This window comes from Tenrec ecaudatus, chromosome X, assembly GCF_050624435.1.
Source record: "Tenrec ecaudatus isolate mTenEca1 chromosome X, mTenEca1.hap1, whole genome shotgun sequence".
NCBI classification, from domain to species: Eukaryota; Metazoa; Chordata; class Mammalia; order Afrosoricida; family Tenrecidae; genus Tenrec; species Tenrec ecaudatus.
The window spans coordinates 76,063,987-76,086,828 of NC_134548.1; the positions used below are offsets into that span (position 1 = coordinate 76,063,987).

Genomic DNA, 22,842 nt, shown 5'->3' on the forward strand with positions numbered 1-22,842 from the left:
AGAAAATTCTCGGTCCACATCTCCTCATTTAAATACTTCCATTGCTCTCTTAGGATCATCTATCTAACTCATTGGATCTGAGTTATAATTCTAGTCATGGGAAGGATCCTAAAAGCTAATCTCCTCAATTTATCAACCTATTCCATGATGCTCCGAGAGTATCATCCACAGTGGCAGGGTCTTCTTTCTACTCAAGGCCCTGGCCTCCTTTGTTTCATTCTTACCGTTAGAAGAGTGACTATCTCAGAAAGTTAATGCTATGCATATATGTATTTAGACCAGGGAGTGTCCAACTACCTTGATTATTGGATCTCTGAAAATGCTACCCATTAAGTCTGATCCCCAGGACTCTTAGCAGTGTGACTAATTTAATGGAGTTGGCCTGCCAGACTTCAAAACCTTCAGAAATGATTAACTTCAGGGACCATGTCTATTTTGTGTATTTCTAAAGCAGGAAATATAAATTCTCTCATTAAATGCTAATATACCCCAAACTAAGACTAGCCTTCTGAAAGTCAAAAAGCAGACTCATTAGCTTCCTAGTGTGGTTTCCCTGGTGCAGGACAAAAAGGCTAGGAGGAGGTCTCTCAACATGCCAGATACCTGTCCACTTGGTCCAAGGAAGTTGCTGTTGCTTGGTGCTAGATATTCACTTTTGCTCAAGGTTTAGTAAATACTAGCAAGGTGGTAATAGCACTAAAAACAAACCATTGTGGTAGGTACATCATTTTATGTCAACTTGAATATATATTAAAAGTGTAGGAGTGGTATTCAGCTTGTCAATCAAGTCACAGCCTAATGTTGACTCTTTGTGGGCATGTCATTCTCATATGGAGAGTCCTGGGAACCTCCCCTTCTCTCTCTCTTCACCTTCCAGCTGACTGACCCTGGTTGCTGCCAGGGCCCTGGATGCGTCCACTCCCATTGAATCCCCATGATTCTGTACCTACCAGCCTGTGATACTATTGCATTCCGCAGCATTGCTTGTTACTGCATGAGTCTGAAGACTCAAGAACTAGTTGAGTCTTAACAACTAGTATAGGATTTATACCATTGGACTGAGCTGGGATATAAAGCTCTTTCTTGCACATATGAGTATCACTGGAGTTGTTTCTCTAGTCAAGCCGGACTAACACATTATGGTACCTGAGGAGTGGGGTACTAGAGAAACAAATCATAAAAATGGAGATTGGAGGCTTGTCTGATTTCTGCCTTTACACAGTTTTCTTCTTTGGTGAGCTGGAGGTCAGATAGGTCCATGCAGTTTACTGGAAAGGACATGGGAGATGAAGGTTTTGATTCCTAGAAGTTCTCTATGGTTAATCCTATCTGAAATGGTGAAATTGTGTGTGATAAATGTAAATTTTGAGCTCAGGGGGAAAAATCTACCCCTGAACTTCTCTGAGGCCATATTGCTTAGTCAAAATGGCTGACCAACAGCCAGTTCCTGGATTGATGTAGCCAGAGACCTAAAGTCATATTGCACATGAATGAGAGAGTTTGAATAAAATAAGATTGACTTTGCCTGTTTTAAATAAAGTGTTTAGAATCCGACTATACTAGGATTATATTGATTTCTTCTAAATATTGTTATTGATATAATGTGTAATAGAAATGATTATTGGAAAGTATGAAACATTTGTAAACCCACTACCTTTAGCCATTAAATTGGTTCTGTTAAATGGGTATATGAAATATCTACAAAGAATGCTTAGAAAAGGTAAGCCCCTCATAGCCCCTTGAGTTCCCAGAACATTTGCATTTTGAAAAGACTTGCTGAAAGAGCTGTTAGCAGACTGAAGGGGAAAAAAAGAGCCATTTGGCCCTTTTCTGAAATTTGAACTGGTGGTTTCTCCTGAAATTGGAAAAATCTGGAGTCATGAAGGAACCCTCCTCTCTAGGAATGATCATTAAAAGGGGGGCTGTGGGTAGCTTGGAATGCTTGATCCACTTGTTGAGTAGAAGTGGGAGAAATGTAGCAATAGAGATGGGTTGTGTCTGGACACTGATATCCATGGACCTGGTTCACAGGGCTGCAGGAGAAATGAAAACTGATTGGCTGGTCTGAAGTTTATATAGCTGTGTAGATCCTGAGTCTATGCCATGATTTAGCCCAAGTGGACTAGGGTTGTTGAGAATTTGTGAAAGGGTCCATAGTCAAAAGGTGAGGCAGCCAATGGGCACCCTGCTGAGGCTAAGTGGGGCAGCCCACATTGAGATGGCCAGAAGTCGACCAGATGAAGAGATTTTTTTAGCCTGCGAATTGATACATATTGCTGCTGACTTTATGGACAGCCTGACCTGATTTTACTGTGCAGATTCACAAGGTTCCAACTGGAATGAAGATTCTTCATATCAATAAACAGGCTTGTCTCCTCAGAGCACTGGGTTATTGAAAGGGCATTATAGAAATTGGTACCCCAAATGGGGGTGGAGTGGGTTGATAAAGGCATGAAGTGGCTGGCTTTCAAATTTTCATGGGTGGGGGAATATGTTGATAGGATTATAGAGTTATGATGTAGGTGTTCATATAACTTCAATTGATAGGCACAGAATATTTTTGTTTTGTTCACTTATTTTATGTTTAAATGAGGCTGCTACATTTTGAGTTGTACGCAATTTAGTTTTATCCTGTTAGGCACAAATATGATTTCATGATTGTCATTATTTTTAATTTATGTATGGCTAAAGAGTTGTGTAAAGGTGTTGAGTTGACAAAGGGTGGTCTGTGGTAATTGTACAACTTTATCTCAACTTGATGGTATATAAAAGTGTAGGGGTGGTATTTAACCTGTCAATTAGATCAAAGCCTGATGGTGACTCCTTGTTGGCATGGCCTTCTAATAAGGAGAGCCCTGGCAACCTCTCCTTCTCTATCTCTCTTTGCCATCACCTTCCTGCTGACTGACCCTGGTTCTGCCAGGGCACTGGATGCCTCCACTGCAATTGAATCCACACAACTCTGCACCCACCAGCAACCTGTGATATCCCTGCATTCTGTATAATTGCTTATGACTGCATGAGTCTGAAGAGGGACTTATGGACTAGTATCTGACATGTGAACTTGAGTTAGACTGGGCTGGCATGTTTTCTTGATGTATGATTGCTTCTCGATAAAAAATTCTTTCCTGCACACATATGAATGCTACTGGATTTGTTTCTCTCATCAACCTAACACAGCTATGTAGAGAAAAAAGATAAATTTACCCTCACTCAAAATAAAATAATGACTAAAATTAACAATGCAATTTATAATGCTTTTCCAAAATTCTGTATCTCTCAAAGGGCCATAGAAATAGGCCTCAGCTCCAGACATTCAATTATGGTCTTCCTTTCTTCAAGCCATTGAATCATAGGGCAATGTACACATAATGCTAGCAAAGCAACCTAAGCCCCAACTAAGTCTAGTAATTGGCTATACAAAAAAGAAAAACTGGTGGGGATGGAGCATGATAGTGGGACAGGAGGAAAGTCGAGGGAAATAGAGGAAAGAGCTAGGAGGCAAAGGGCATTTACAGAGGTCTAGATAAAGACATGTACATATGCAACTATATATATGAGGATGAGAAAATAGATCTACGTGCCTATATATATAGATTTAGTATTAAGGTGGCGGAAGGACATTGGGCCTCTTCTCAACTACTCCCTCAATGCATGAATACTTTCTTCTATTAAATTGGCATTCTATGATGCTTAACCTCCCGACACAACTACTGAAGACAAAGCAGGTAAACAAACAAATGTGGTGAAGAAAGCGGATGGTGCCTGGCTATCAAAAGATATAGCATCTGGGGTCTTAAAGACTTGAAGATAAACAGGCAGCCATCTAGCTCAGAAGCAACAAAACCCACATGGAAGAACACATCAGCCTGTGTGATCATGTTGTTCTGAAGGGATGAGGTATCAGGCATCAAAAAACAAAAAAAAATCATATCATTGGGTGCACACCTCCATGATACGATCACTGAGGACAAACGGGTGCATAAGCAAATGTGGTGAAGAAAGCTGATGGTGCCCGGCTATCAAAAGAGATAGTGTCTGGAGTCTTAAAGGCCTGAAGGTAAACAAGCGGCCATCTAGCTCAGAAGCAACAAAGCCCACATGGAAGAAGCACACCAGCCTGAGCGATCACGAGGTGTCGAAGGGATCAGGTATAAGGCAGTATCAGAAAAAAAAAAATCTTACCATAGTGAATGAAGGGGGAAGTGCAGAATGGAGACCCAAAGCCCATTGGTCAGCCACTGGAGCTCCCTCTTGCAGAGGGGTCTAGGGAAAGAGATGCCTCAGTCAGGGTGCGATATAGCACCGATGAAGAATACAGCTTTCCTCTAGTTCCTAAATGCTTCCTCCCTCCCTCCCCCCCCAACTCTCATAATCCAAATTCTACCTTGCAAGCCTGGATAGAGCAGAGGACGTACACTGGTGCAGATAGGAGCTGGAGACACAGGGAATCCAGGGCGGATGATACCTTTAGGATCAGGGGTGTGAGTGGCGATACTGGGAGGTAGAGGGTGAGTGGGTTGGAAAGAGGGAACCAATTACAAGGATCTAAATGTGACCTCCTCCCTGCAGGACAGACAGCAGAAAAGGGGTGAAGAGAGATGTCAGACAGGACAAGATATGACAAAATAATAATTTATAAATTATCAAGGGCTCATGAGGAAGGGAGAAGCAGGGAGGGAGAGGGAAAAAGAGGACCTGATGCAGAGGGCTTACATGGAGAACAAATGCTTTGAAATTAATGAGGGCAAAGAATGTACAGATATGCTTTACACAATTGATATATGTATGGATTGTGATAAGAGTTGTATGAGTCCCTAATAAAATGTTTTAAAAATACATAATAGGGCTAAAAAAATGGCAAGACCTGGAATTCTCACCCAAGTTCATGTAAATGTTAATCCTTTCAAAAACTTCATTTCATTTACTAGTACTACCACAGGGTAAACTATTCTATTGTGCCTTTTTGTTTTTATTGTTAAAAATAAAACCAATAGTGATAGGGAAAAAGAAAAACTGGTTCCAGGGCCCAGATCACTCACTTCAAATCAGGCACCCAACTAGATCACTTAAAAACATAGTAAGTCAAAAAGAATGACTTTGAAAGAAAGTTCCACTGACAAGATTACAATCCAGAGCACTTCTTTTTGGTTCAAGCTCTTACACATCATCTTGGAGTATACAAAGCAGTATGTTTCAAGAATTGGTTTATAAGTATTAGCAGCTAGAAAGAAGAAAGTGGTTCAGGCTTAACTGACAATACCTTACCAGGTTCTAACCAAGTCAAGGGTGATTCAACTGAATTGTTGCTTGGAAGATTGTCTGTAAGACCCTCAAAGTTATGTTAAATTTTGGCATTCCAAGATAAGCCTACAGGGTGACTTGTACTATCATCTGATTTGGGGTCGAGTGGCAGCAAGTTTGAAGGATCCCTATGGGCTGATGATGAGACCATAATGAAGGAAAAAAATATCTCCCTCCAATTAGTCCAGTGATGAGTTCGATAATGTAATTACAAAGCATATTGACAGTGAGAAAACATTAAGATAGATCAGGAGAATGAAAAGGAAGTCTAATAGTGCCATTGCAAATCCTACTGCAGGGGAATTAAGTCTCGATAATGCAATGGAAGGAGCCTTCCCTACTAATGGTAGCATTAATTCACAAAGATGACAGGTAATAAGACTAGAGGCTTGTGACCACTAGAAGTCACAGTGATAGAAATCACTAGAAGCTTAGATGAATCAACAAGGAATAGTATATCAAAAGCTGTTCTATATAAGTAAAATGCTGTTGCCATCAGATTGGAATGGGAAGTACGTCCTTGAATACCATCTTTTTAGTAACCAAATCTTTCACTTTTCTATTTGTGCCATAGCCCAGAAAGAATAGGATTAAGGTTCAAAACAGAATGAATAGTATTAAGATCCACAGAGAATGATAACATAAACAGTGACAGAATTGGCCCTTCTACAGACACAGCCATAAAGCGACCACAAATTATAAATAAGCTTTTTTTCCAAAATCCTATAATTCAATCCAAAATTTATAGCAGCAAAACCAAATTTACTGCCAGTGAGTCTAACGCAATTTAGCATGACCCTATATGGGTTTCTGCAACTGTAAATCTGTACAAATGCATAAGTCTCACTTCTCTCCTGCTGGTGGGTTTGAACCACCAAACTTGGCAGTTAGCAAGTCAATGTCTAATTCACTGCACCATCAAGGATCCATTAATGAAGAAAGTGCTACTGAAATCCAATACAAGAGCACTTTGGTAATTTCACACATCAGCTTCCAAACCACAATCCTCAGCATATATCAGTAGTGGCCAGTGTCCCTGGTGTGGTTTGTTGGTACCAAAAGAAGAATATGAACTTTGTTCTTAGAATTTTTGCCTGGTGGTTTACTGAGGAACTTGCACTTAAAAATTATTAGTAATAATATGATTGCAAAGTGGCGTCCAAGAAAACCTGAAGTAACAGTAATGAAATTAATTTTCATGGGAATGAAGCAACAACATAGGTTAGAGCAAGCGTATATTTTAAAAAACCTCTTATTGGTGATTTGCTGAACAATTACAGAACAATATTGGCTTTCCATTAAATAATTCTTAAACATTTTCATTTATGACCCAGATTGCAATCCACAATGTAACAGCACTCACTCTACCCACTTTCTTCCTGTGCACAGTTTCCCTTTGTCCTTTCCTGTCCTTTTATGCCTTTTGAACTGTGTTCCTAATTAAGTGCTACTCTGGATTACATGTGGGAGACTGCTCTAAGGAGTGTGTATGTCCTGGGTATTGTTCTTCACCTTTTGTACTTAAGTTATGTTCAGTTCCCGGCCCGATGGTGACTAAGGGCCATGGTCTTAGGGATTCCACCAATCTCCATCAGACTGGTAAGCCTGGCCTTTTATGTCTGGAGTTTTATTCAACGTTTTTCTCCCAGTCTATCCAGGGCCTGCCATTGTGATCCCTTCACAAGCAGTCAGCAATAGTAGCCTAGCACCATCTAGGTCTTCCGGTCTGGCTTTATGTGGCCTTTAGACTATGGTAATTAGTTTTAAGACTCTGGTAATTATTTCCTTGTATATGTGACTTTCTTCAATCTTCTTAGCTTCACATGAGGAAAGGTCAATACTTGTACCTTAAATGGCTGTTTGTAAGTTTTTAAGACTCCCAGTCACTGCTACTAGAATGTGGAACATCGTTTTAGTGACCTGTGTTATGGCAATTAAACTTGGTGTCCGTCAAGGCTATGGTACTTAGCCCCCAAGCCCAGCCACTTATTCCTTCAAGGTATTTGGTTCTAGCCAAGAAGTTTCATTACTTTGCCCCCTGTACACTTTAGCATATTTATGGATATATTTGTGCCACATAAATGTAGAAATATGCTTTGCTTAACAGTCCCACTGAAATTTCTACTCTTGTTCAGCCTGAGTGCCTAGTATAGATTATTATTATTACTGTTAGAGCCATTGAGATGGCATGAGGGGTAGTGGTAGAATGCAGAAAGAGATCCATTTTTTCAGGGCCTACCCTCTCTCAAGTTATTAGTAGGCTAAGATACCAGCCACACCATAATGAGTCCCCCTAGGCACAGCAACTTGGACAATCTAACCCCACTAAATACTTGCTATTTTCAGAATTTCTCAAACTGGAAATACCATCAGTCCTGGAATTGAACCTAACCATAAACCCAAAAGAACTACTCTGACAGTATATAACATCTACATGGAAAACCAATATTGTTCTGCAATTTTTCACCCAAATCACAATGAAAAGGTTTTTTTAAAAAAATAAAATATGTAATTTCTTTAATCTACAAGTGAAATCTAACTGAAACACATGCCTAGAAGCAGTTTAGTGTTTGAAATTCTTATTTCTTGACCTCAAGTCTGAAGCTGAGAAATGGCAACACCTTTCTGGCGCTTGGTACCAAATCCTAGAGCTAAATGGAAGGGGCCCTACACTGACTTTGGATGATAGGTAGGGAGCAGTGAGATGATGCTAGCACTTACCAGGTTTACACAGGAGCAGCAGCCTTAGAACCCCATTCAGGGTGTTGTTCAAGTCAAATGTTGCCTTTGCTCTTTTATACTCAATTCTCTCATGCACTCTGTTTAGTAACTACTTTCCTCCTTTCAATTGTGGGTAGAGGGAGTTCACCGGAGGCTTATTTCCTATGTGCTTCCACAAATGGATCTTGGGCTCCCTCTGTCATCCATAGTCTTCTGTAAACCAGATTCTCACACTTTAGGCTCAAATACTAATCCTCCCTTCAAGTTTGGATTATTGCATATGCTATTTTTATTTAATCTTCATAACAAGTCTACTATCCGTGTTTTTTCAGATAAAGAAATTGAAGTTCAGAAAGATAAACAGTCTTGCCCCAAAGCCACAGATGCAGGAAATTGCAAATCTGAGAGCACATCTCAAGCTGTCTGCCAAATAACTTGCTCATTTCTTCATATCACACTGCCATCATTCTAACCCTGAGGCCCTTCAAACTTCGAAGGTCCAGATCCCTCTGACCTTTTACCTGGGGTCTCGAAATTCTGGCCTTCTTTTACAAAAGAAACTACTAAGGCTGTGGTAAGAATGTTCATTACACAACCTCATGGGGCTGTGGTATGTTTTCTACATTTATTATCTCACTCACTGTGACAGTCCCTGGCATCAAAGAATTTCCACAAACTACTTTTCAGATGAGTAAAATCAGAGCTCACAATTGTCAAAATGCTGTTTATAGCACGTAACCCAAATGCTGGAACACTATGCTAATACTCTTCTCCAATGCAAACTTGCTAATTCATGGCCCAGAGGAAACAGTATCTTCTGGGAGACCTTCTATTAAGGGTCATATTCTTCATGGCAAAAGGTCAATGGGTCAAGGGCTTTGCAGAACCTCAGAGTGCTTGCCTCCCAGATTCTTCTGTGCAAAATGCTTAACTCACATTATTTACATTAACATTTGAAGATCTCACATGCAACAACACTTGAGGTTGCTTAACTTACCTAAATTATAGAAATGAGGGGAAACAAAGAGAAAAAATGGAATGGGAAAGAGAATGGGAAAAAGGCTGCAAAAAGAAGGATTGTCTACAAGGAGGAGAAAAGGAAAATAAATCATAAAAGGGGGGATGGAAAAAAGTTCACATCAATATAGAGTTAAAGATGTCTTAAAAAAAAAACAACCCAGCAAACCTCATTTGGCAAAATCTAAAGCCTAGAAAAGTAAAGTGATTTATACAAAGTCCAAACGGGTGAGGAAGGGGACATTGAAGATTGTCAAAATAAATAAGAGACAAAGGAAACACCTACAAATTAGAAGGGGAAAGATTAAAGAAAGGGAGCTAGGGTCATGGATAAACAAAACTCATGGCCATGGAGTCAATTCTGGCTCATTGCAACCCTGTAGGACAGACTAGAACTGACCTTTGGGTTTCTGAGGCTATACATCTTTCCCAGAGCACAATGTCACATCTTTATCTCATAGAGCAGCGGGTGGATTTAAACTGCTGAGCAAAGCCTAGTACACTACACCACCAGGGCTCCTTCGAACCTGGGTAGGAGGCAGTAATAATTATAATAATAATAGTTAGGGGAAAGTGTGTCAGGACCCACCAGGAGAGGAATGAACAGGAAAACAGGGACTGAAAGCCAGGGGTAGGCAGCCAAGGAAAGAGGAGAGGAGAGTGAAGGCAGACACTCACCCTCACAAAGCTGGCAGGAAACCATCCCTCCTCATCGTCGATCTGGCCCCACCACCAATCCTTGTTGGAGGCATCCAAGACTTTGATGACGTCGCCAGCCTTAAATGCCAACTCCCGGTTGGCCATGGTGACGTGATCCCATACTGCCTCAGCACTAACGATGGAATCTCCAGTGATCAGCTTAGGAGACAAAATGAGAATGTGTTCAGTCCACACAGCTGACTACCTTGCTTGTCCCTTCTTCCACCCACAGAGCTGTACTACTTCGAGAAAAACTTATACATAATAAATAGCAGTGAGGGAAAGGATAAGGAGGATGGCACTGGAGCACACCACAAAACAAACAATATTGCCAACACTCCATTAGCCAGTGGGTGAAATAACCCAACGAGTCAATGTGGATTACATAGGCCTCTACTTTTATCTCTACTCATAAGGGGCTCCTCTGGAGAAGAACGAAAGCTCCAGTCTCTCTCTCCTTGGAGTGCCAAAGCAGCCCTGAGTCTTCCCAGAGTAGAGAGGCTGAAATCAATAGTTAAATTACGTTCAGGCTTATTTGCTTTTAATTCTCTGTTTGCCTTTGCCCTTATACCCTCTTCCTTAAAACCGACCAATTAGGAGTTAGTGACACATTATTCACCCCGTTGCACCCTTCCATTTGTAGGAATAGAAAATGCTATTTTTCACATAAAATAGACCTCAGTCCTGCAACCTCCTGCTCTGACCCACGCATGATGCCATCCAGAGAAGTCATGGTATGAAAGAAAAGGACTTTCCATTGTGCCTTGCACCTGTGGGTATCATTCTTGACACAGATGAATTCAGTGATTTGTACAAGTACCCTGAGAGATGCACAGAGGATCTGGATTGTGCAAATCACTGTACAAACCATATTTACCAAGATTAAAATCCTTTGGAGCAAGGCATCACAGAAAGACATACTCTTTCATACCATGAACCCTCTGAGCTTGACTCTTACCTGATTTGTTGCTCAGTTTTTTCATCTATCAGACCCTTAAAAAACTGAGCTATAAATAACTTAAGGGACAATTTTGGGTTCATCCAGTAAGGCAGGAACTGTAGCTGGACTCTTACCCTGTTCATTAGACTTTTTTCCCAGCAGGACTGGGCTCCACACAGCAGTAGGCAGGGATCTATCCCACTGCCATATGTACATATGCACATTCACAACACTCATCTAAGAACAATGATGAGATGAAGGGAGGGGTAGGCTGCCTTTCTCTGGCTACTTTGTTATTTGTTCTCTTTTTTCTCCAACTGGTTCCAGCTTGGATGGGCCCATCAGTGTTCCTGACATCTGGAGAAAAAGGTTTCAGAATAGAGAACATACAACCTGTCAGGTAGAGACTCAAGCACTGTCTTCAGCATTGCATTTCTAACCTAGTCTCTAGAGGTCAGTTTTTGCATCCATCTGCTTTAAGAAAAGACGGATACCCCCAAGCAGTCGAGGATCCATAAGACAAAACACAAAACAGTTCAAAGACAACAAAGATGGATATGGAATATGCACCCTGTGCCATAAGTCTATTTTCCAATACATCAGCTGAAATCACAATTAATCACACACACGGCAAACACCCACTGGAATCTCTTGACTAGATTAAGGTATTGCATTGATTCGGCACTGTTTGAGACATTCTCTGTTGCTCAGAGTTCCAGTCACTAACCTTCCACAGGAGTTTGAAGACATGGGAAGAGAGCTGCTCAGCATAAACAACAACAAAAAGAGAGTTCCAGTCGGATCTTTTATAACATTACATCTCAATTACCACATGTTTGATTGTTTGTGAAGTATCTACGTTTACTGCATCACCTTATTCTCATTGAATAAACTTGTGATCCCACGGACTCAATAGAAAGTAAATGTCTAGAAAAGAACGATGGCAATGTATGTACAAACTGTCTGATACAATTGATATATGGATTGTAACAAGAGTTGTAAGAACTCCCCATAAAATGATCTTTTAATAAATTTTAAAAAATGAAGACGCCAAACCTCAGAGGGATGACTGGGTGTTCTAACGGTCATAATTAATAAAATATAGAGTCAAGTTTTCTGACTTCATGTGTTCTTATACTCATATTATTACACTATCGAGGACTAGTCATTAACTATACTGAATTTATAGAACACCATCTACATTGAATTTAGATAAGTCCATTATAAGGAATCTCAAGAAGAAAATGTGGCCCAGACAATTTTTATGTTAAGTTTTCTTTCTCTAACTGCACCAGAAGGCTAAAGACCAAGCGGAAAAAAATTGCTGGTCAGTGGCTACAATAAAATGAATCTTTATACATTACTTTTCCTTCTCGTCCAACCTAGGTCGTAGGCGAACATTGCTAGAGCTCAATAAGCACATATCCAGCCCCAACTCGGAGTACCAGAAGCACTTGTGATTATATCCTAGGCTTTTTTTTTTATCAAGGATCAAAATATTTGTCCTATTCTGTACATGAAAAGAACATATGGATGCTGCTGTCTTGAGTCTCCTTGGACCCCAGTTCTGGCTAATTTCACTGCTTCTGCTTTTTTTTTTTTTTTTTGCTATGCTGTCTTCTTTTTAACGACTCCACATTTGGCTTATTTTAACAAATGCTGGCTCACTCTCACTACCATTCAAGTCAGCAGGCATACTTTGGGGTTCAGGCCACAGAGCCAAATACTAGAAACATATACCTTGAACAGAATTAATTCAGAACCCAGTGGCCACAAACCAATGAATTAATTGGCTAGGAATAACTTTGCAATTAATGACTTAGAGATCTAGACAGCATTTCAAAGAGCATCACCCTTAATACCCCATTTTATAGGTGAGCTATATAGCAAGAGTGATATCTGGCTATATAAGATTGCCAGACTCATGGAGCAGTGCTCCTCACCCCCAACTCCCACAAATATAACCCAATAGAAAAGGAAGGTAGAAAAGATTTAGGTTGAAGACCTTATCTCAACTGCTTGCTAAAAGTGTATTTATGGTAATGACAGTGTTTAATATATAAGCACTACTATGTGCCAGGCAAAGAATCTTGGTAGTGCTCTACTTAAGTGTTGGGTTGGCAACCACAAGGTCAGTGGTTCAAACTCACCAGCCATTCCACAGGAAAAAAATGAGTCTATCTATTCCCATAAAAATGTACTGCCTTGGAAACCATAGGGAGTAGTTCTACTCTCCCCCATATAAGGTTGTTATGAGTCAGAATCAACTAAATGGCAGTAGGTTGGGTTATTCTAAGCACTTTATATGCATTAACTTATTTAATCTTCACAGCAATCCCTTGAGTAGACACTATTATCACTTTTGTTTTGTAGATGAGAAAACTGAACCCCAAAGCAGCTATATAATTTTCCAAGGAGAAACATAATAAATATATAAGCATAATAAGTATTTAAACTAGTGATCAAATGGAAGTTTGATGCCTAAAGCTGATCTCTGTTCATAGAGATGAGGCATGTGTTCAAAGCTACCTTGTAGTGACCAGTGGAACATTCTGGGAGCAAGAAAAATAAGAATAAAAAAAGCAAAGGAAGAAAGGGAAAGAAGGAAGTGGGGAGGGAGAATGAGGCAGGGGAAACAAAAAACAAATCAGTTGCCAATAAGTCATTTCTGACCTCTGGTAATCCATGCATTTCAAAAGGTATAACAGAGCTTGGTAGAGTTTTTCAGTTTCTGATTGCTCAGAAGTAGATCACCATGCCTTTCTTCTGAGGTACCTCTACATGAATTTGAACCACCAACCTTTCATTTAGTAGCTGAGTGCTTAACCATTTGTATTACACATGGACTCCAAGGAGAGAAGGACTTTCACTTATCTGTTAAATATATGTCAAGATTTGTATAAGGGGGTTTCTCCTATGATCCCAATCTTTACAATATTCGTTCCTATTTTAACTGAAAATAACCTGTGATACTAATTATCCAGTTGGTAAATGGTGGCATGGATATGAATATGCAGTCTATTTTACTCTAAAGCTTCTTCTTTTTTGTTTTTTGTCTTGCCAATCCTCCACAGAGTTTGTCAAAAAGGCATAAAGAGAAAAAGGACTCCCAACTCGTTTCTCCATTCCAAATATGAACCAACTGTGCAAAAATCTTAAGAGCAGTGGACATCAATCCCATGGAACTTGCAACCATCGAGGCAATCCTGACATAGAAACCTAAGATACGGTTTCTAAGGCTGTAAATCTTTACATGAGCAGGGTCTCATTTTACTCCCTCAGAGTAGCTGTGGGTGTGAACAGCCAGCCTTGAGGTTAGAAAGCAGTTCAAAGCTTACCCAACCGTGTTAGCAGGGCTCAAACTCAAACCCATGGAGATTTTGTTAGCTTGTTAGGCTCCACCTTTAGTGTCTCTGATTCAATGGGTCTGGGGTGGGGATTGAGAGTTTGAATTTTAAACATGTTCCCATATGATACTCACGTTGCTGGTCCAACAATCATACTTGAAAAACAACTATTCTAGAGGATCTTTGTAGTCTAGGTTCCACCCTTGCCTTTCCTGGTTATGTGAGTGCTCAGAAACTAACCAATAAGTTAGTGATTCAAACCCACCAGCCATTCCTTGAAAAAAAATGATTTGGCCATCTGCTTCTATAAAGATTACCATCTAGGAAACCCTGTGGGCCAGTTCTACTCTGTCCTATAGGCTCATCACAAGTTGTAATCAACTTGATGACCTACAACAATAAAAAGTCTAGGTCTTATCCTTGCCTCTCCTGATGCCTCAGTCTACTCCAGTATCCATATGTCATCACAGGATGGCTGAGAATCAGGCCTCCATTACTGAATGCCTGTCTTCAAGGCTCTCTTTGGTCATTGGTGTATGTCTGAGTAAGGGTATTTGGGGTCACAACACGAAACAACTCTAAGATCATACCATCCCATTTGCCATACTCTTCTTATTCTTGCCCTCTAGCTGAACATTATCATCCAAAAATAGATATTTCATTAGCCTAGATGGCTATCAGAAATATTAGTTTCAATAGCAAGAAGCAGAAGGGGAATGGAATTTTTTTTTAAAGAAGGATGCATCCTGTATTGTGCAGAATGGCAAAAGTACCAAATGTCATGAAGGTAGTTGAGCTGGGCATGCTTTCCCAAAAATGTTCCAGGAGGGCAAGAAGTAGGAAAAGAATATTTGACTCTCTCTGGGGGTTCAGTTTGGTGCCTTCCGACATCCTTGCAGAAAGTCCTCTCCGTCATCAGCAAACTTGAACAAGTACAAAATCCTTTTTTCTCTTTAACACATCAAAAATAGGCTAAAATTGTATGTCCCATGAGATCACTCAGCACTCTCTTGTAAAAGTTGTAAAAGTCAGATGTGCCTTTCCCCCCCAATGTTCAAAGACAAATATTCTGCTCATTTCTAGAAAGCTGCACCAATAACAGCTAAAACTCATCTTGGTATACAGCAAACACTCATATTGGCTATTGGAAGAAGCTCTGTCAATAATTCTATGAGTGACTTGGGGCAAGTTCCTTTCCTTATCGTCGACTCAGTTTCCTTACCTGTCTAGTGATTAACTTAAGATAGTTAGATTCTCATATTCTTTCCCTCTCTGACATTCTATTGAGGATAACACTTCCGATTAGCATAGGATTGGAATTCCATTAATACAGCTTATTTCTCTTCTTTGTGTATGATGTGTTGTTTTTACGACTCTCTACCTCAGGAAAATGAGAACTTGGAGCTGACTGGTACCTTCTTGAAGACAATTCACTCATCCATTTTGGACAACACATTAAAGAAGACATGTCAGCACTGAGGAAAGGACTTTTCACTTTACTCCTTGACTGTTCATTCAAAGAGCAATGGGACCTTGTTCTTTGTTTTCAACATTGAGGAGTTCATCTTTCTTGTAACAACAGGTCTCACCTGCCTCCAGTACCATATTTCCAGTAGCCTGCTTCACATTTCACTGGATACCTGCAATCACTCCAATAAAACATTGTAAACTCATAATTTTTCCTCATTACCATCCTCTCTAATGTTTTCCATTTCTGATAATGCCTCCATTATCTCATTCTTTTCCTTAATGAATCCCTCAAGACTTCTCTATTGGTACCACTGATCATGGTCAAGAAGCTTCAATAACTACTTATCGTTGTTCTTACAAGGCACTCTTTAATCTAGGACCACTACTGGACCCAATCCATGATTTGAACTAGGCAGGGGTCTCCTACTCTAATCAGATTGATATTCTTGCAAGAAGATCCTCTCTCACATCTATACCATTAAGTATAGGGCCACTGAAGTCAATTTGCCTCTTTCTAACTGATTTTGGTCCACTTGTAATGACTGAAGCCTATATTCTTTCTCCCTTTGCTTCTTTCAGTAACAACACATTGCTATTAAGTTGATTCTAACTCACAGTGACCATAAAGAATAGGACAGAACTGCTCCTGTGAGTTTTCATACTGTAACTCTTTTGGGGAGTAGAAACCCTTATCTTTCTCTCATGGAGTGGCAAGTGGTTTCAAACTACTGACCTTGAGGTTAGCAGCTCTGTGTATAACCACTAGGCCACCGGGACTACTTTCTACCTAGGATTAAAAAAATTAGATAATTTGGAGTTAATCTTGTTGTCAACCAGAGTATTATGGTGAAAACAGACTGAATTGATTGGATAAACCTAAGATTGTTCCTTTATGCATGTGACATTGTTGAATCTATAAAACCAGACAAGTTCTGACTCTGGTTATCACAAAAGATTTAGCAGTTCTATCAGCTTATATAACATCCTAGGGAGAGAAAGAAATTATTTCCATAATATGCATCCATATTATCTACAGGACAATCAATCCATTATTAGTAAGACTTATTTCCAATTGTTTCCTGGGGCAGGCTAATTTTGTTAAAGATCAGCATAGGTACTGAGTAGTTTTAAAGTAAGAAGATATACTAAATAAGAAGAATAGTAAAAAAAAAATTAATCACAAGGGTTGCCTTTCCTTTACCCATTGACTTAATAGGTTACTTCCAGCTTCAATCAGGGTGTTTCTATCACTCATAACTACAAAATTTCACTTCTGAATAATTAATGGATTCAAGTTATAATAGTTCTAAATATCACAAAAAGTAAGTGTGTAAAGTATGTAAATATCACCTCCTTTAACTAGAAATGCGGCTTTCCCCCCTTGGTTTTGGCCTGTTATTTGTGAGTCACTAGATATTGGAAGATCTACACTGGCTTCGGGCATATAGAGAATACACAAAATTCATATTTTTTTCTTGTTCGGCATCTGGAAAGAAGACACTTATAACTATTGAGCATCTGTGTTGATCTTTACCAAAACTAGCCTGTCCCAGGAAACACCTGGGAATAAATCTTATCAACAGTGAACTGTCTTGTAAGTAATCTATGTACATATCATGTAAATAATTTCCTTGACCCCATAGAATAGTCTGTAACCTGACAGAGATGATAAACCTAACAGGTGTGATCTAAAAAGCTGAGTCTAGACAGGTTTCAGGTTCAGCAAGAGCAAGTCATCTGCCTCAGTCAAGAGGCCACTACAACTGTTGATACCCACCAGCTAGAGCCTAAAAGCTGAGGAAACCAGACAAGGGCCCTAGGGTATAATGCCATCCAGGAGATGTTTTCATTAGGATAGCTTCTTCGTGCACATCTTTCAATGGAAAAATAGATCACAAATTGAGCTCACTTATAATGATGACCAAGTAGCTGAGAAAAAGAGAGTTGCTTATTCAGCCTGGACCTTAACAATTAAGTCTTCTGGTATGACACTTTAGTCATTAGCTCAGCCCAATAAGCTAAGGAGTTTCTGAAATGAGACTTAGTTTCTTCCTCAGAGCTCACAATTTACATAGGGACTTTATTGTTGAGGGAAAATATCCCTTTAAAATGTAACCAAATGGACTAAGAATTGCATAAATCAGAGAAAAGACATGTTTCTGGACTACAAATCATGTTGCTGTTGGCTGTATCAGAGGAGTTACCAATTGGACAAACACCAGTTTGCATCTCCAAAATATCATGTTATTCTGGAATCTTTTAGCTTCATCCTGGTGCCCCTGACCCTTTACACCTGTATTTCTCAGTATGTGGTTCTGGTTCAGAGATCTGCTGTTTAGAATCATCCCAGAATGTTTAACAGACAGTTAAAATGATTCTTAATCACATGTCATATTGAAGTCAACTGTTTTCAACTTCCAAAGACCAGGTTAGTTATTTTAGAGTACAAGAACTTTCCCACCTGGAAAAAAATCTGAAACATTGTATTGGGTTTCTTCAGATTCTCTGCAAGTCAGGGAATTATGAAAACGTGTTCAGAAGTTTCCAAGTTTTCCTTGCATGAGAGGCTCTCTGCATCTATTTTGCTTCACTCCCCTCTACCTCAGATCCTGACCTTCAACACTGCAGCCACCAAGGAACCTGATGAAAAATCATAGCTACGCACCTACGTGAAATTTCCTTGATCTGTATTCAATTTACCCAAGTCTGACTCAGAGGAAAATTATTAGTTAGAAAATAGTAGGCCCAGTGTTGAATCAGAAGCATACCATGCCAAGCTGGAGGCTACCCAACACCCCAAAATTCTCCTGACCTGAATACCATACTCATCATCTTGAATTTGCTATGGATATTAAGCTCTAGCCACCCACTAGGATTTCTGAGACCTCAATACCCTGAGCGATGAGAGCTGGCCAGGACAAATCTAGGAAAGAAGCAAGGGTGCTCACATCGCTCCAAATCTCTGAGATGACCTAGGTCTATTTTGGAGTCTGCATGTGGGTACTTTATAATTTCTTTCTGTTGTTCCAATGGGACTAATCCATAGCTTTTCCTGGACTCTGATTTTAAAATCAGCCTGAGAAGTTTCCTGAGAAGTAGTGGAATGGGGCATGTCTAGGTTTCCAAAAGAGTAGGAAAAGGGGACAATAATTAAATGATGTTATCAATGCTTCCCAAGAGCAAAGTTATATACTTATCAACACCACAGGCAGAGGGTAGGTGGACATGACAAAAAGAAGGCAGTCAATTTTTCTTCGATCCATTTTACAGCTGGCTTGTTAAATCATGTAGGAGGAAGAGTAGAACAAGTAAAGTGGGCTGGTTCCCATAGAGGAAATAGATAGAAACGTATGGTCTAACAATTTCAAATGTGCCTATCTCATCTAAGTTAGTGAGAACAAGAGCAGAATTTAGTCAAGAGAACTATGAGCTGCTCCTATATTGGGAGAGGGCAAAAACATAAATTTATTAACATCAACTTACACTGCCTTGAAATCTACTGAACATTTCTACCTACTAAAGAAGCTTTCGAAGGTTGTAGGTCTTGGCATGCTTTTCTAAAGAGAATGGCAGTGTATTCTGTATCCGTACAGTCCATATAAATCTTCGCTAAAACAGTCTGTTAGAAGGTAAAACATGATTTCCAGTGCACTAATGGTTTCCCTCTGCTGTGAAAAAAACAAACAAACTTCTGTGAGAAAAATAAACAAACAAACTTCCTGCCAAGTTTTGGGGTACTTTTGTTTTTGTTTGGGGGTATTTTTGTCTGTTTTTCAGAATATAAAACTGAGGATAGGTAAACTCATAGCGACAGTAGCTGGATTAATAGTTTCATCGGGCTATGACAGGGGAGGTTGGTGGGAAATGGAGGAGCTAATAACAATAAGTACAAAAATCAAGAGAATCTTTTAAAGTTGATTGTGGTGATGATTGTGCAACTCTTTGATATATTAAAACCACTGAATTTTATGGTATGTGTCAATAAAACTGTTATTTAAAAAAAATCTTACTCCTATACCATGAAGTAGTATATAATACCCTGCTTGGGTGCTAGTATGTTTTCCCATATATGAACCTTTCAATAAAACTCTTTCACTTCTAACAGAGTATAAGACGTGTTTCACTATGATAGTCATTGATGACCCAAAGGTGAACTTGCTTTTGCAACTCCAAAGATGCCAAAGATTCAGGCCAATTGTACAGGAATGGTTCATTTTGGGACATTCTATCTCCATGACAGTTTTGGGATTTATAGCAGAGAGCCTCACAAGCCCAAGCCTCTGCTCTCTTTCCATAAAAGATTCCTGAGTTTCATAGTAGGACTTTCCTTTCTGTAATTTTAAAATTGAACTTTTATTTTTTAAAGTTTCTTTGGTTTTACATCCATATGATTATTGCTTAAGAATTTGAGAACCTGCCCGGATATCAAAAGAGAAAGTGTCTGGGGTCTTAAAGGCTTGAAGGTGAACAAGCGGCCATCTAGCTCAGAAGCAACAAAGCCCACATGGAAGAAGCACACCAGCCTGTGCGATCACAAGGTGTCAAAAGGATCAGGTATAAGGGATCATCAAAAAAAAAATCTTACCATAGTGAATGAAGGGGGAAGTGCAGAGTGGAGACCCAAAGCCCATTTATTGACCACTGGAGATCCCCTCAGAGGGGTTTAGGGGAGGAAATGAGTCAGTCAGGGCGCGATGTAGCACCGATGAAGAATACAGCTTTCTTCCAGTTCCTAAATGCTTCCTCTGCCCCCCACTACTATGATCCGAATTCTACCTTGCAAGTCTGGATAGGGCAGAGGTTGTACACTGGTGCATATGGAAGCTGGAGGCACAGGGAATCCAGGGTGGATGATACCTTCAGGACCAAGGGTGTGAGGGGCGATGCTGGGAGAGTGGAGGGTGTATGGGTTGTTAAGGGGGAATCGATTACAAGGATCTACATGTGACCTCCTCCCTGGCGGATGGACAACAGAAAAGGGGGTGAAGGGAGACTCCGGATAGGGAAAGATATGACAAAACGATAATTTATAAATTATCAAGGGCTCATGAGGGAGGGGGAGCGGGGAGGGAGGGGAAAAAGAGAACTTGATGCCAAGGGCTTAAGTGGAGAGCAAATGCCTCGAAAATGATGAGGGCAAAGAATGTGCAGATGTGTTTTACACAATTGATGTGTGTACGGATTGTGATAAGAGTTGTATGAGCCCCTAATAAAATGTTAAAATAAAGAAAGTATATATATAAAAGAATTTCAGAACCTTAAAAGCCACTGAATACCAGTGAGCACAGGCTCAGGTTCGGTCAAAACCTTGGCACAAGAATTCTGCAGCACTTCTTCAAAAGGGATGATATCTTCTTCTGAGACACTTAAAGCTCTAGCTTTGGGGGAAAGCTTCTGAACCTAACTTTAAGCTGACTTTGGAAACATGAAAAATGTGAAGCCTAAGAGTGATACTAAATTTCCTTTAGGAATGTGCGTTCATTGTACAAACAAGTATTTTGGTTCTTTGACATGTTTGTTTCTGTCTGCTTGGTATGACCTATCCAAAGGTAGATTAGAAGATCATTAAATATTTAATAAATCTTTGATCTAAGTTAAATTACTTGTGCAGTAAGTTAGAAAATATGCCTCCTGCGTTAATAAATTACAATAGGAAACCTCAAATTGGTACCACGCGGTTGTCTCAAAGACATCAAAATAGCAAAATGACATCTCTGCAAATTGCTTTTTCTACATCGGTAAAATAGGAAAAAAGGCAAAATATAGTTTCTGAAGTAACTAAACAAAAGAAGGAATTACAAATTCAGAGTTCTGCTAACACCCTCGCTGCAGTTCTGTTTTTCTCTCAGCAGCAGTTTCTCTGCACTTACTTCTGCTTTTTTACTTTTCTGGGAGAAGTCTGTCTGAAGTCTGTTCTTGCCTAAATAAGCTGCTGAAGGGCCAAAGCCAGAGTGCCCAAAGCCCATTTCTGAAATGTCTTTTAATATTCATTCCACAGAATCTGGAGTATGTACCAGAAAAAAAACATGGGAAAGCTGGACAGCAAGTCAGGAAAACCCAAGAATTCATGTCTTATGGAAGGACCTGGATACCATTAAACTGAGTGAAGTAAGTCCCTCACAAAAGGACCAGTATTATATGAGTTCACTACTATAAAAAGAAGCCCCAATTAAACAAATATTAGAAAGCAAACCTGAACAAAAGGAAAGAAGGCTACCTACCGGCCATGGACTAAACACCATGATGATCATGGAAGTTGACTTTGCAGGCAGCATAATATAATGCAGAGGCCACCCCAGAGGGACTTAATAGTGGTCCAGCTGAATGAACTGAATCCTGCCTTGATGTTTCCTGAACCTTTGGAGTGAGGACTGGGGTACTTGGATGGGAGAGGAAGCAGAGAGTGGCCATTCTAGGACTGTGGAAGTAGTGGTCATTGGACTTTGGGAGGACCTCCTGGCTTGATGGCTGTTCAATGGAAAGGGACCCAGGATCACCATATATATTGTACCTTGATGCCCACATTGCAGTGGCATAACAGATTCTGATCTGCTGAGCCGAGATCTGCACTGGGAAGAATTGATCCAGGAAAGTCCCCCTGGAATCAATCCCCATGCTGAGGGTCAACAAAGCCCAACTGATTGGGAGACTGAATTGTGTACAGTAAAAATGCATGGGTTGAGGCTCAAGGTGGAATTGTACTCATGCATACCAAGAGTGGTTAGAATGCTGGGTTATTGGGGAAAAGGATGATCATAATAGTACAATCTACTTAAACCCCAGGAGAGTTATTGACAATGCTGTACTTCTTTATTTATATGGAATTTTGCTTTCTTGCTTGTAGTTTTTTCCTCCCCCCCCCTCCCCGTGTGTGTATGTGTGTGTGTTCTCTTTGTTTGATGGTTGGCTTTTGGCTGCTATTGGTGCACTTGGTCTTGTATGGTTTTGATTTTTTTCATATTATAACCACAAAAATAAACCTGAGATGGGCAAACCCCATGGACAAGCAGATGAAATCTGGGCTCCAACCTAACTCTAGCTACAATTAAAGAACAGTTAGTTCTGATAGCATGGTCTTGCTCAATACTCACCTTTATGAAATGATCACTGAAGATAAGGGCGCAACACCAAAGTGTGGTGAAGGAAGTAGATGATGCCTGGCTATCAATTGGAATAGTGTCTGGGGTCTTAAAGGCTTGTATTCAAACAAGCAGCCATCTAAGCGAGGGGTCAGCTAAGTCCACCCAGAAGAATTACACGTTTGTGTGATCCAAAGATGATAATTAAAAAAAATCAAATATGGCAGAAGGAAAAGTATCAGAGCCAAAATTATAAACACCCAAT

At 39.9% G+C, this 22,842-nt stretch overlaps 1 protein-coding gene across 5 annotated transcripts in view; it reads right to left on the bottom strand.

Moving 5' to 3' along the window:
• The window catches only part of ARHGEF9 (Cdc42 guanine nucleotide exchange factor 9), a 317,960-nt gene that overhangs the window by 215,838 nt on the left and 79,280 nt on the right, over positions 1-22,842 (bottom strand). For 3 of the 5 annotated variants that reach the window (XM_075539600.1, XM_075539604.1, XM_075539603.1), the window contains exons 1-2: positions 10,816-10,946; positions 9,721-9,900 (exon numbers count right to left, since the gene is read on the bottom strand). The exons of 1 other annotated variant lie outside the window; for it this stretch is intronic. In XM_075539600.1, the coding sequence (XP_075395715.1) occupies positions 9,721-9,900; positions 10,816-10,905 (270 nt within the window). In that variant the 5' untranslated portion in view covers positions 10,906-10,946. Of the gene's footprint in view, positions 1-9,720; positions 9,901-10,815; positions 10,947-22,842 lie in introns of those variants that run through there. One more of the 5 variants, XM_075539602.1, reaches the window with a different exon arrangement.